Source organism: Polypterus senegalus, chromosome 7 (genome assembly GCF_016835505.1).
Source record: "Polypterus senegalus isolate Bchr_013 chromosome 7, ASM1683550v1, whole genome shotgun sequence".
Taxonomy (NCBI): domain Eukaryota; kingdom Metazoa; phylum Chordata; class Cladistia; order Polypteriformes; family Polypteridae; genus Polypterus; species Polypterus senegalus.
The window spans coordinates 67,657,687-67,672,725 of NC_053160.1; the positions used below are offsets into that span (position 1 = coordinate 67,657,687).

Sequence of the window (15,039 nt, forward strand, 5' to 3'; positions counted from 1 at the left end):
AGCCCATCTGTCATGGAATTACTCACAAACTACCGGGGTTAGGACCTTGCTCTTGATGTTAATCCAAAGCTTATGACTTGATTCATGCTGCAAATTTAAAAAGAATCAAGCAGTGGTAACTTCAAAAACAAAAGCAGCTACATTTGCTGAGTATCAAGCTCATAAAAGAAACTTACTAAGCGGAGAAGAATTAAAATGCAGACAAGATGCTGAATCACATAGACAAGCAAGAAGTAATCCTGAATATTGCCTAATATGATCTGGAAATTCAAAAATGTTTAGGTAATGGGAACCTGGTGACCACTTGACACGTGACCCCGAAAAATAATAGCACATTCCCTGCAAGCCTGATTGATACACATGTTTAAAATTCATGATCAAGTGTAAGTATTGTGTTTATTGATCATAGTACTTTGAACTTTGATGCATGTAATAAAGGATGGCAAAGTCAACTGTGGTCATTGAGTTTACAGCAAATTGATGGCACAATATTGACAGAAAGAAAAAGAAGAGCAGTGACATTTGCTGAGTGTCAAGCAAATCGCAGAATGCAATTAAGTAATAAGTAAGAAGTAATCTTGAATGTAGAGCATTTGAGGAGCAGACAAACATGATGGCTCATAGGTGTGTAAGGCAAAGTCCATGAAACAGTCTGTAAGATTGACTAAGAGACAGAATTGCAGGTCATCAAATAGTTGAAACTTCTGATCGTATGACAGCATTCCTTTTAATTTCAAACATCAATGTTTCTTTAAAAACTCCTAAATTACATCAGCAGTGTGATCAATGTCAAACTGTATCTTTTATTGTTGGAAACCAAAAAATGCGTTGCCAACATAGAAAAGTTCTGCTTACTCTGAATGAGACCAGAAATAATAAAATACCTTATGACTTCTAGAGGATCTGAAAGATGTATCTATTTAGAAAATCCAAAAACAGCTCCTTATCTTTAATTTGGTTTTTATTTGCATTTTATTTTAGGATTGTAGTTCTACATGTTTCACTAGTTTGTTATAACACTGTGAGGCCTACCAGTATAAACTATGGTATACAGCCAAAACACATGTTTTTGACTAGATACATACTATAGAATTTGTAACAAACAAAAGCAATAGAATCAAATGATTTACTAAATAGACTAGTGATTTCATCCTGAATTTAAGGTGGGATAAAAATATCCTTGCAGCTTGAATCTTGGTACTGTTATTCAGCAATTTCCTCATTTTCATTTGTCAAGTACAGGGTGCAGCAGAAATAACTCCCACATTTTGGAAAATCACTGTGGGCTCCCCAAAGCGGGTAGAGGGCTGCGGTCCGTTCTGTTAGGTACGGTACATAATAAAGTTTTCAGTCGTCACCATGCCGTGGTCGGGTGAGCATCGAGGCTTTGTATTGGAGGCTTTTTTCAAAAATGGCGAATCTGTAGCTGCGACGCAGAGGGTGTTTCGCACGCGGTTCGGTTTACCTGCTAATGAAAGTGTTCCAGACCGGAAAACGATTTTGCTGTGGGTTCAAAGAGTAAGGTCAACAGGAGGTTTTCAAACATCGTCCTCGGTTCTTGGACCAACTAAAGGAGGCTATTCAAGAAGAAATTGAAGGAATTTCACCCGACATGCTAGTAAGAGTGATGGAAAACTTCCAAGAACAGCCCCAAATGTGCATCAGCCGTCAAGGCCACCATTTGGACGATATAATTTTTAAAATTTAAAGTAAAAAAACTTTTTTATATCTACATTTGGGAAATAAAAAGTTTTTGGTCATACCTCGTAGCATTTTTTTTCAATCCCCCTTTGAAATGTGGGAGTTATTTCTGCCGCACCCTATACCTTGTCATGGAGTTCACTATTAAAAGTTGACATACAGTATTAAAAAGAAGTTTGTTTGAACTATTAAAAACATTTACTGTGCTAACACCCTTATTACTTAATTTTCCATTCATTATGTTAGTTCAGAAAGTGAGCACATGTAAAAACTGAGGGCTCATTCAGTTACTTTACCAACGCCAGCCAGCCGTCACGTTCAGCACCTTCAGCAAGTCATTTTCCAGTACTACTTCACCTTAAAATAAATGAATCTTGGGTTGATCCAGGCAACTGGATCAAAAGATTATCTTGGCATCACAGTTGACTTAAACATTAATGGAATCGCATTGCTTATGGTTAACAAAAGTATCTTTATTCTCGCTGGGTGGTCTTATTGCAATATAAGTGCAGTAAAGTGTTTGATTATAATAGGAAACCCAGACACTGCTACAAATTGCCTTTTATTGTTGGCCTATATACACACCACATATGGAAATGCAATCTATCACCTTATTGCTCCCAGTACAGCCAGCATAAAGATGCTGAAGCTTGGCTAAGATATTCCTGACATGTTGGCCAGTTCCCTCTGTGGGGTACTGGTTGCCAGAAAACCATCATGGGCAAAAAAATCCAGCCGGTTGATAAAAGCTTGTTCCCCTCATATATGACCATTTGCATAGTCTTCAAGCAGCACCAAACAAGCCATGTTATGTCAAACCATTAGGTTATAAATAGGCTGCATGTCATGATATTTATAGTTTTTGTATGCAGGAGTGAGTCACAAGTCACACCTTTTTACTTAATGCAATTATCAACAATAATCATTTCGTAATACTGTGAAGTGACAACAGGTAGCTGGTATAAACTGAGGAAAACCAAATGATTTTTTTAGTGCAAATATGCAGCATTGGCCCTCCTTTAATATTGCGTCTATATGTCAAATACATTACTTTAAGGTTAAATATGTTTGTCATGTCAATGTGCATTATAATAACAGCTTGGTGATAATGAATTATTAATGTGCATGAGTTGTCATTTAGCTGGTTTCACTACATTTTTTGATCATGTGTGTTGTCATTTTCCACTTTCTCCAAAATGTTGCATACAGATGTAAATATACTATACACAAGTTTTCTTTAATAAATCCCAACTTTTACGAGCTTCTTATTATACATACGCAGTTATTATAAATCTGACCTCAGGTGAGTGGCGGAAGCCTGCAGATAAACCAACAAAAAAGGAGTCAGCATTATAACTACTGTAGAGTAGCCATACAAGAATTAGCTTGCCATGTAGTAAGAGAATGAGGAGCACTGCAAATCTGACAGATTTTCTGTTTTTGCTGGAATTTTATTGTCTTTCCCAGTGTACCTGCCAAAGACATTACAGCAGTAGTAGCCTAGGCACTTCAACTAAGGAGGTGCTTTCTGATAAACACCTCTGTTAAATGCTGACCCTTCTTCTTCGCATCTAAGATCATTACAGTATTTTTTTACGTGTATTTGTAGAAAAAGAAATTTGTGATCATTGTAGCATTTATGATAACGAGTAACTGTTGGCCATAGGTGGTCCTCCATTCCTTTGATTCTGACAAATGGCCCTCTTTTTCACAGCATTTTGAGAACTGATATACTGCACATTTCACTATTCCTAAAAGATCATCTTACCATGTTGCACTGATTTGCCAGTTTATGAGATTATAGATATGACAAGAAAGACAACCTAATATTAATAAAGAATACACAATATATTAAAAGGGCAAAAATTACCAAAATGCTAGGGAATGCAGGACAAAACAGTTCACCCAACTGTTGGACCCCAGCTGTTGGTCAGTGGATGGTGCAGTCAATATGTGTCAATGCTATATCCTTCAACATCTTGACAACATCCCCAAACTCCCACACTAAACCCACCTGGCTTTCTTGTCCCTGCCTCTACCTGTTTGTGGATTGCCAATTTCCTGACAAATAGGAAATGGCAGGTGAAACTCACCTCAAGCTCCTGTACAATCAGTACTGGTGCCCCCAATAATGTGTGCTTCTCTCCCTCTATGCTAATGAATGTACCTATAAGGACCCATCTGTCAAACTCCTCAGATTTTGATTGACCCAACCATCATTGGACTCATTAGAAATGGTGAGAAGTCTGCATGCACAAAGGAGGTTGAGCAGCTGGCCCTTTGGTGTAGTCAGAACAATCTGGAGCTAAACACACTCAAAAGTCTATGGATGACAGTGGACTTCAGGAGGGCATCCCCAATATTATCTCCTCTAATCATACTTAGCAGTGATGTTTCAGTTGAGTAAACCTTTACATTTCTAGGATCTGTAATCACCTAGGACTTGACATGGAAGAAAAACACATTCCATCATGAAAGAGACATGACACTAACTTTACTTCCTGTGGCAGCTGATTTCAATCTACCACAAACGCTGCCATGTGTAATTAATTTCTACACAACAATCACTGAGCCTGTTCTAAGCTCATCCATTGCATTGTGGTTTGGATTAGCAGCTAAATTTTGACAACAGGCTACGACAAAAAAGTTAGGTCTGTTGAAACAATCACTGGCACCAGTCTTCCCATCTTACTGGACCTGTACTATTCCAGTCATGAACCAGGCAGAGAAATTCACCATCAACCTCACATATCCAGTACACCACCTCTTTGAACTCTCCCATCTGCCAGCCATTCTAGACTAATATTCAATGTACTCAGTTTTAGTAATATTACAAAGGCAAGTTTAGAGGGGAATATTATAGTCATGGAGGACTTTAACTACCTGAATATGAACTGGGCTAACCTTGCAAAAAGCAGAGCACAAGAGCAGAAGTTTTTAGAAGTAATAAGTGACTGTTTATTAACACAGTAGGTTAAAGCACCAATGTAGGGTGTGAGGGGAGCCTGTCTGGATTTAGTATTCTAATAATTTGGTAGGGCAAAATAAGGGAACACTTAATCATCACAGTGTAACACCATGTTAATTAAACTTCATGGATATCAATCTGTCCAGTTAGGATGCATAAATGATTGTGAATCAACTTCACCAGCTTTGGTGCAAATGAAAGTGACAACAGGTTCACTGGAGAGGCAAAAGCAAGACAACCCCAAAAGGTGAAGGGTTTTACAGGTGGTGGCCATAGGCAATTGCTCTCTCCTCATCCATACGGACTGATTCTTCTCTAGTTTTGCACTACTTGTCACTACTGGTAGCATGAGGCAGTACCTGGTGCAGCCAATTCAGGTTGCACAGGTAGTCTAGCTTCTCTAGGATGGCAGATTCATATGTGATGTTTGCTGTGTCCCCCAGAATAGCCTCAAGAGCATGGAGGTGATGCCAGGAGATGGGATGTTAGAGGAGGAGAGTTGGACAGGGCTGTAGAATGACATCTGCCCAGCAACAGGACCGGTATCTGCTTTTTTGTGCGAGGAGGAACAGGAGGAGCACTGCCAGAGCCATACATCTAGCTGGCCACTCTGTGCATGTTTCTGACCAGACTGTCAGAAACAAACTTCATGAGGGTGGCATGAGGGCCTGACATCATCTAGTGGGACATGTGCTCACAGTCCATCACCATGCAGTGCAATCTGCATACGCTGGAGAATACTGTACCACAATTTCCTGTTCCACCATTGGCACCCTTCACAGATGTGAGCAAGTTCACACTGAGCACATGTGACAGACATGAAAGAGTCAAAGAGTCTGGAGATGCTGTGCTGAACATTATGCAGCCTGCAACATCATCCAGCATGATCAGTCTGGTGCTGGGTCAGTAATGGTCTGGGGAGGCATATCCTTGGAGGGTCACACAGACCTCCATGTGCTATATAACTGACTGCTGTTAGGTACTGGGAGGTTATGTATCAGTGAATCCGACACCACCAAGTAGCACCACAGACTGTCCAGGAGCTCACTGATGCTCTGATAATATATATAAATGATTTGGATAGGAATATAAGTAACAAGTTGGTTAAGTTTGCAGGTGATACCAAGTAACGTGGATTAGCAGATAATCTGGAATCTGTTGAATCATTACAGAGGGACTCAGACAGCATACTTGTACAAGTTTGGGCAGATTTGTGACAGATGAAATTTAATGTAAGTAAATGTAAAGTATTACACATTGGAATTAAAAATGTTAGATTTGAATACACAATGGGAGTTCTAAAAATCGAAAGTAACCTAATGAGAAGGATTTAAGAGTCGCAGTGGACTCTATGCTGTCATTTTTCAGACAGTGTTCAGAAGCCATTAAGAAGGCTAACAGAATGTTTGGCTGTATAGCGCCCTGCTGTGTGGAGTACCCATCCAAGGAGGTTATGCTCAAGCTTTATAACACACTGGTGAGGCCTAATCTGGAGTACTGTGTGTAGTTTTCGTCTCTTGGCTACAAAAAGGACATAGCAGCACTAGAAAAGGTCCAGAGAAGAGCGACCAGGCTCATTCCAGGGCTACAGGGGATGAATTATGAAGAAAGATTTAAAAAGCTGAACTTTTGCAGTTTAAGCAAAACAAGATTAAGAGGAAACATGATTGAGGTGTTTAATATTATGAAGGGAATTAGTACAGTGGATTAAGACTTACTTTAAAATAAATTCACCAAGAGCAGGGGACACAGTTGGAAACTTGATAAGGGTGCATTTTGCACACACATTAGGAAGTTTTTCTTTACATGTAGAACCATAGATACTTGGAATAAGCTACCAAGTAGTGTGGTAGACAATAGGACTTTAGGGACTTTCAAAACTAGAGTTGGATGTTTATTGGAATAATTAAGTGGATAGGACTGGCAAGCTTTGTTGGGCTGAAATGGCTTGTTTTCATCTAGATTTTTGTAATGTCCTAAACAAAACTATGCCATAACAAGCAGATATAGTAACAGATTCTTGCCTCAGGCCATCAAGCTGACAACTGGTTAATTCAGCTGTACTTGCTCAGTCTGGTTGGTTGGGGGCACCCACCATATGATGAATCACCTGGATTAGGACCTGAACCTAAATCTTAAAATATTCTTACATATAACTAATGCTTAATTTACTATTTCTTGCACTGCCTTGCACATTGCATATGATCGTTATATTGTATTTATCTCAGGTGTGTACTTGTCAGTTTTGTGCAGGTCTATAATGTATACCCTGGAGTCATCACAAATGAAAACTCAAATCCAAATTCCTTCCCCGTGAGCATACCTGGCCAATAAATGTGATTCTGACTGTGATGTATCCATATACTAATAAATTTGTTCATGTACAAACACAAGTTTTTAAAAATGTTTGCGCTCGTTAGGATATATAACGGCGTATAAAACACATTTTCAAATTTATTGGAAAAAGGTACAAATTCGAACTGAAAAAATGTAACCTGTCACATTTTAAAAGTAAAGAGCCTCACTGTGTGGTATTCACCCTTAAAAATGAACGACTCTGACAGAAACTTGGCATACTTTTACACAGCTCCATTCAAATAACTTTTATAATTGCGAATGTTTCCTTACTGCTTACGCAATCAGGACCGCGAAAACATCAGCAGGTAACACCCTTGTTCTTACACGCGAGCTTTTTATTACTTCCTGAAAATGCTAAGTTCAGCAGCGCACGTAACTCCACAATTCGTTCTCTTGTTGTGGCTCGCCGTTACCATGACGTCGTCGCACATGCGCAAAGATCAAAGGGAAGCTGCGCGGCTTGTTGTAGAGGGGGTGGGGCGAGGTCGGAGCGCGCGCACGGCTCCTCGTCGTTCTCGGTCTTCTATGTTGTGGTGAAATGCCGTTGCAGTGACGTCATTGGCGGGGAGGTGTGTGCAGAGCCGGGCAGCCATTACACAGCAGTAACGTTGTTACGGCAGGAAGGTCGGTTGGAAGGGAAAGGCAACTAATCTGGAAATCTAAAATTAAAAACCTCGGTCTAAGATAACTAAGTGATAGCAACGCTTCGGCGTTTCACAGCCCGTTACACGAGGTGTTTGTCAGACCTGTTCGAGCTGTAGCCAACCCGTAATTAGCTTCGGAACTGCTGCTTATTCTGCGAGTGGAGACGTTTTTTTAAGCAAATTCGTGCTTTTCAGAGCAGGCATTCAGCGCGGGAGCGACTGGGAACCTTAATTACTGGAGCACTTTAATTTGGACATACACTAAGGGTTTATTTTCAACACAAAAATGGACGATAAAGCTTTTACGAAAGAGCTGGACCAGTGGATCGAACAGCTGAATGAATGTAAACAACTGACCGAAAACCAAGTCAGGACGTTATGCGAAAAGGTAATGCTTACTGCAGCGATCGGTAATCTATTTCCGAGTAAGATTTACGCATGGCTTGTGTGGGGTCATGTCCGTGAGGCATGGAACGGTATTGAAACATGATACGAGGCATCTTAAATAAAGGGGGTGGGGGTATAATTGAGCTCCATATGTTAGAACTGTTTGTTCGTTGATGGCTGTAATGCTATTTTAGCCTGTAACGAAACCACCGGGCCCCGCGACTGGTAGCGGTAAGAGAGACTAGGCGGCTGGAATGGAAGGGGGCTACCACATTATTGCGCATGCGCCTTGTGAGACACTGGCGGCCTGTACGTAGATATCGCATTCGCCAAAACTGCGGGGCGGGGGCGTGACCTTATCGAATATTATTTCAGCGAACATTTTGGGGACTTTCTCACAATACATAGACTTCCCGCCGGGGATTGGTTCTCAGCTTGTGCGCGATGAAACTTGGTCATCCTAAACGTGGCTAAAGTGGGTTTTGAAAACTGACGGATCAATGGATCATGATTATGAATGAATACTTGTGTCGTTCGTTTAATTTTAATCAGATCTACCTGTCAAACTAAATGGTAATTTTTGCAGTGTTGACTATTGTCTATTACTTTAAGGTTAACTTGCAGCAATTCGAAATTGCCGAATCATTGTGAGTTAACAGTGGACAAGTCGGCACACGTGATGTGATACGAGACGAATATTTTCGTTTTACTTGCAGCAGGGCTTCTTAAAATGCCACGGTGAATTGTTTGGTATCTGGTACTCAGTGTTGCCCTTTTCTTGTAACGTACTGTTCTGCAAGACATATTAGAAACAAAAAGCAAAACAATAATATACACTATTACTTGTCGTCAGGGATTAGGTCAAAAATCAAACGTCTTTCACCGTGATCGATATTATAGAGTAGCGCAGAAGCGATCAAACGCTATACGTTACAGGGCTGTAAAAACGAATTGATTAATGCACATGAGCCAAAAAAGGAGTACTATTTTTTTCTCTGCTGAAAAGGACTAATTTTATTCGGGATCACAAAAAAGACACCCTGTTTATTTCACATAGCAAAATTAGAGACACTGTTAAGTGATTATATCAAAGCATTGTCATATTACAGTATTGATTATTGCTGGCACAAAGCAATTTTCAAAATTGGGAACTCTCCAAAAAGGCTAATATTGAATAGATTCTTATTTTGTATTCAGGCTTGTGATTTCAAATAGGCATAAATAGGATTTTTATTTAAAGTGTTGGGCCAGGCCACAGTGTTAATTGGCTTCAATCTACAAAACCGTTTGTATTTTGTAAAATTTACAATATTGGAAATGAAGTGGAGAATGGTTGTGCTGTTGGTTCATTTAAGTAAAATTTTGTGTTTCTTTTAATTGGCAAAATTTGGTTCCAGTTATGGTTCCAATTAATGAAATTTTTTGGACCAAAACTCAGCAGCCACTGTGGCCTCCCAAAGAACTAACCATCACTGCTTCAGAGATTTACAGTGTTGAATGTACCATAACATCACTCTAGTGCTAATAGCATGTTTTTCCTGTTTAATTATGACATTTTTCTACTGGGTGGTGAGTTTACAGGGTTTTCATGATAGTTTTTTTTTTATGTTTTGCAACCATAAAATGCTATTTTGCAATTTAGAAAGTTTGGTATACTTGTTATACAAATTGTTTGAGTAATATTGAAATCAAATCCTTATAGGCTAATGTGACCATCCGTTTCACTTTATATATAAACAAAACTGAACTCGATCCATTCCACTTAAAACGTTTTAATCTTGGACATGAATTTCAATTTTTATAGCAATATTTAAGTAGCACACTTATGTAGTACAAATTCTGTAGGCATTAGTACATCTTTTAAGCTTAGCTTTGGGTGATTCCTTGTGAATTGTCCTTATGTGGGCTATATTAATGTATTATGAAATTAAGAGTCATGTGTTACCTTAATTAGTACTAGGGTGTTGTACCGTGTTAGCCATTACGGATGCAACGAAATGTCAAGCAAAATAACATCTTGCCTGAAGAAGGGGCCTTAGCTGGCGCGAAAGCTTGCATATTCTAATCTGGTCAGTTAGCCAATAAAAGGTGTCATTTTGTTTGACTTCTCATAACAGTAATTATTAAACTTTATTGTAGTGCTGAGTGATATACCAAGAATTTAATAATACTGACAATAAGAAGCGCTCTCCACTCTAATATGGCCTATTTCGGTTTGTTCTATAAAAGTGTTTTTCTGCTGTGTGCGTTCATGAGCTGTTACCTAATATGACAACAGCATTTAATATCCAGTCAAGTGCTTCCATCTCATCCTGCTGTCATTCATCATTCAAACAAAAGCAGCCTGTCAGGCATGAAAAAACACTAGCTCCAATGCCAAACCCCAGTCAGGCAGGGATGAGCTGAATACAAATAAAAACAAGCTGGTATAAAAAAAAAAAAATGCAATATTGTTTGGTTGCATTTTGGCTTAAGCGAACAGTCTGCTGAACAAACAAACGCAAATTGTAAACTTGGAAAAACATTGCTGTGACTAAGCATAACATAACTTCTTTTGTTGCTTGAAAGACAATCATGACATAGAAAATGAAGTGTGCATTGCCCAAACAAAAAGCAAGAAACTGATTGTTTTAATGGCTGGAATAGTGATTTTGAGAGGCTCGTTCCAACCCTTGATATCCGGTACGCCATAGCTGCCGAGGTAAATGTAGGTGTGTCAGTTTGTTCGGTGATTGGGTAACTTCAGCTTGCCCTTTACCATAAAATCATTTAAAACCTTTTTTTTTCTTCACTAACATGTATATTATTTCTAGCAAGATTGTTTTCAGAATGAAAATTTAGTATGCATTTTATCAATATTCAAATTCAATATGTGCATTGTGCAGTGTGTGAAAATGTTAAATAACAGTACAGTAATTCTGTTCTGAATATTCATGAATGATGTTCTTTTGTAAGCAGTTTAGGTGAGGTGTGTACATGTTTAAAGCATAATCTTTCAACATATCTTGTAATGCACATGGATAAATAAATACATTGGAGTTAAGACACTAAACACGTTTTTTTAGTTGGGGTTGTAAAAAAAAAATGTCATCGAATTTATGTACTAAATTATCACAACATTGATTTGAAGTCAGAATGCTCAGACCTACTTCAATACATAATAAGTAAAACATGTTTTAACACTTCTATGTTGACAGAAACTGGTAAAAATTCTGTATTTATTAACCAAGGGGCATCTGTTATACTCTTTGTTCATGGAGCTTTATTACAGTTTGGACCAGATTTAAATCTCATGCAGAGAAAAATTTTGTCTAATTGGGACAGAGAAGAACAAAGCACCTTCAGATCTGATAAGCAATCACAGCTGAAATTTCTTCTACACAAAATTCCCCCGATCCACTGTGCAAATGGAAGAGAGAGAGCAAAATCTCTGCTGCATTATCTTCGCACCATTTACAGGAAATGCAGAGCAATCTCCTACTGATGAAAGATAACATTGCATTCTCCAATCCACTTGGATTAATTGCTTTTTTAGAAGCAGTGCTCCAATAAAATGCAGTTTCTAAGGTGCCGCATCCTCAGTATGTAAATGATATAATTGCAACAAAAAGTAGTACAACGCTGTATAGAGTGGATACCTCTTACTCATCTGCCTTTATCTTCTGTATGTTTGGGATCCCAGAAAACCATCTGAATCTGTTTCAACTAGTGTATTAATGCTGTTTTTTGAAACAAGATCACCCTGTTAAGCCTTTGTTATCTAGGATAAAAGCACAAGTTTTTAAAGCTTATCTCATAAAGTTTGGAAAGGTGTTGCATAGAATGTGAGAGATTTAGGAATGTTTTCTAAGGCTACTGCTTCCATACTGGTCACAGAGCAAAGTAAACTTAGTGAACAGTTTAAAATAATAGATAAATGTTGTAAAATTTGTTTTGCTTCTTGTTTTTTCCTGCTTCTGCTGTACAAGGATTAACAATGCATATACAGTAGCAGTACAATATAACATTAATATAGTTCAATTTTAAAATAAGTCTGTGTTGCATTTCTTTATAAATTTTATAATCTAGTGTTTTAACTTGGCTTTTCTTATTAATTGGCTCTAGGTAGACTTTCTTATCCTAGAGGGAAATTTGTGTGCCACACAGACTTACAAAAGTACTGTTCTGCCAGTGAACTGAGCAGAAAGAAAGATAGGAACACACACACACAAGAATTCAGAAACATTTTCAGCAGATGTATAAATGTTGATCAGAAATCATAATTGAAAAGTGAAGCAAGGGATCATAATTAGAAATACTAGAAGAGATGCACACCAAAATTTTTGTTTTAGAGGTTTGAATCCAAATCACAAACGAGTAAAGCGGTGTGCTAGTATTTTAAGTCTTCATTTATCTGACTTAACATATCGTGCTCTCAGATCCCTAGCAATTGGGACAGTCTCCTAGCAACACACTTCACATGGTAACACCCATAAAAATTAACGTAGTGGTATAGTGGAACATTACCAATACATAAACAATCAAGTGTACTTTACCAGAACACAGGAGAATTAAGTAACTAGGTTGGAATGGTCTTTGTGTCAGAAAACAAAAATATTTATTATTCAGACCTCACAAGAAGGTGTAAAACACAGAAAAAATATTTTATAAACCTAGTCACATTTAGCCAAGAAGCCGTATATACATTGTTTTAATTCAAACATACACATGTTATTATCATAGGGAAAAATACTGTATGTTAATATAAGCTATAATAGAATTGGTGAGATGTGTTGAAATTTTCTTTTTTCTGGCCGTGACTCTTGCTGAGGCTTTCTGGACTAACTGCAAACGACTGATGTCTGTCTTAGGTAGACCTGTTAGGAGTGCATTACAGAAATCTAGCCGACTAACACCAAAAGCGTGAATTGGAGTTTTTTTTTTTTGTTTTGCATTTAAATTGTATACACTATTTATATATGAGAATGTAGATACTTAGCTACCATAGAATGGATACAAAGCATCAATCAACATTTTAGGTAATCTGGTGACTGCTCTTTGTGGTGTTCTTTTTAACAGATAATACATATGCAGAATTTCTCCTCTAAATCATCTGTGTGTGGTTTTTAAACCAGATGCATTGTTGAGACAGACACAAAAAATACAGATGTATGTACAGCTTTCTAAACAAATGCTGTCATCCACATTAACATCATAGTGTCTATAGATCTTTATATGTGAAAGGTAATACTTGGCTATCATTTCAGCAGCTAAGAAGATTTCTGATAACACTGATGTTCTATTATCCCATAATCAAGCAGATACTATATGTATTTTGAAACAAATATATACAGTGCATTCGGAAAGTATTCACAGCGCATTACTTTTTCCACATTTTATGTTACAGCCTTATTCCAAAATGGATTAAATTCATTTTTTTCCTCAGAATTTTACACACAACACCCCATAATGACAATGTGAAAAAAGTTTACTTAAGGTTTTTGCAAATTTATTAAAAATAAAAAAATTGAGAAATCACATGTACCAACATATTCACAGCCTTTGGCATGAAGCTCAAAATTGAGCTCAGGTGCATCCTGTTTCCCCTGATCATCCTTGAGATGTTTCTGCAGCTTAATTGGAGTCCACCTGTGGTAAATTCAGTTGATCGGACATGATTTGGAAAGGCACACACCTGTCTATATAAGGTCCCACAGTTGACAGTTCATGTCAGAGCACAAACCAAGCATGAAGTCAAAGGAATTGTCTGTAGGCCTCCGGGACAGGATTGTCTCGAGGCACAAATCTGGGTAAGGTTACAGAAAAATTTCTGCTGCTTTGAAGGTCCCAATGAGCACAGTGGCCTCCATCATCAGTAAGTGGAAGAAGTTCAAAATCACCAGGACTCTTCCTAGAGCTGGCTGGGTCAGGGAGGTGACCAAGAACCCGATGGTTACTCTGTCAGAGCTCCAGAGGTCCTCTGTGGAGAGAGGAGAACCTTCCAGAAGGACAACCATCTCTGCAGCAATCCACCAATCAGGCCTGTATGGTAGAGTGGTCAGATGGAAGCCACTCCTTAGTAAAAGGCACATGGCAGCCCGCCTGGAGTTTGTCAAAAGGCACCTGAAGGACTCTCGGACCATGAGAAACAGAATTCTCTGGTCCGATGAGACAAAGATTGAACTCTTTGGTGGGAATGCCAGGCATCACGTTTGGAGGAAACCAGGCACCGCTCATCACCAGGCCAATACCATCCCTACAGTGAAGCATGGTGGTGGCAGCATCATGCTGTGGGGATGTTTTTCAGCTTTGGGAACTGGGAGACTAGTCAGGATAAAGGGAAAGATGACTGCAGCAATGTACAGGGACATCCTGGATGAAAACCTGCTCCAGAGCGCTCTTGACCTCAGACCGGGGCGACGGTTCATCTTTCAGCAGGACAACGACCCTAAGCACACAGCCAAGATATCAAAGGAGTGGCTTCAGGACAACTCTGTGAATGTCCTTGAGTGGCCCAGACTTGAATCCGATTGAACATCTCTGGAGAGATCTTAAAATGGCTGTGCAGCGACGCTTCCCATCCAAACTGATGGAGCTTGAGAGCTGCTGCAAAGAGGAATGGGCGAAACTGGCCAAGGATAGGTGTGCCAAGCTTGTGACATCATATTCAAAAAGACTTGAGGCCGTAATTGCTGCCAAAGGTGCATCGACAAAGTATTGAGCAAAGGCTGTGAATACTTATGTACATGCGATTTCTCATTTTTTTTATTTTTAATAAATCTGCAAAAACCTCAAGTAAACTTTTGGCACGTTGTCATTATGGGTTGTTGTGTGTAGAATTCTGAGGAAAAAATGAATTTAGTCTATTTTGGAATAAGGCCGTAACATAACAAAATGTGGAAAAAGTGATGTGCTGTGAATACTTTCTGGATGCACTGTAGAAGGATTAAATAGTCCAGTTTGGACAAATCTGTTTTATACTGTATTAATAATCGTACATGT

General features: G+C 38.7%; 1 protein-coding gene across 1 annotated transcript in view; it reads left to right on the top strand.

The window, feature by feature from the left end:
• The first annotated feature begins 7,597 nt into the window (after positions 1 to 7,597).
• ppp2cb (protein phosphatase 2, catalytic subunit, beta isozyme) overlaps positions 7,598 to 15,039 on the top strand; it is a 43,284-nt gene continuing 35,842 nt past the window's right edge. The window contains exon 1 of the mRNA XM_039758783.1: positions 7,598 to 8,059. Coding sequence (XP_039614717.1) covers positions 7,958 to 8,059 — 102 coding nt within the window. The 5' untranslated portion in view covers positions 7,598 to 7,957. The remainder of the gene's footprint in view (positions 8,060 to 15,039) is intronic.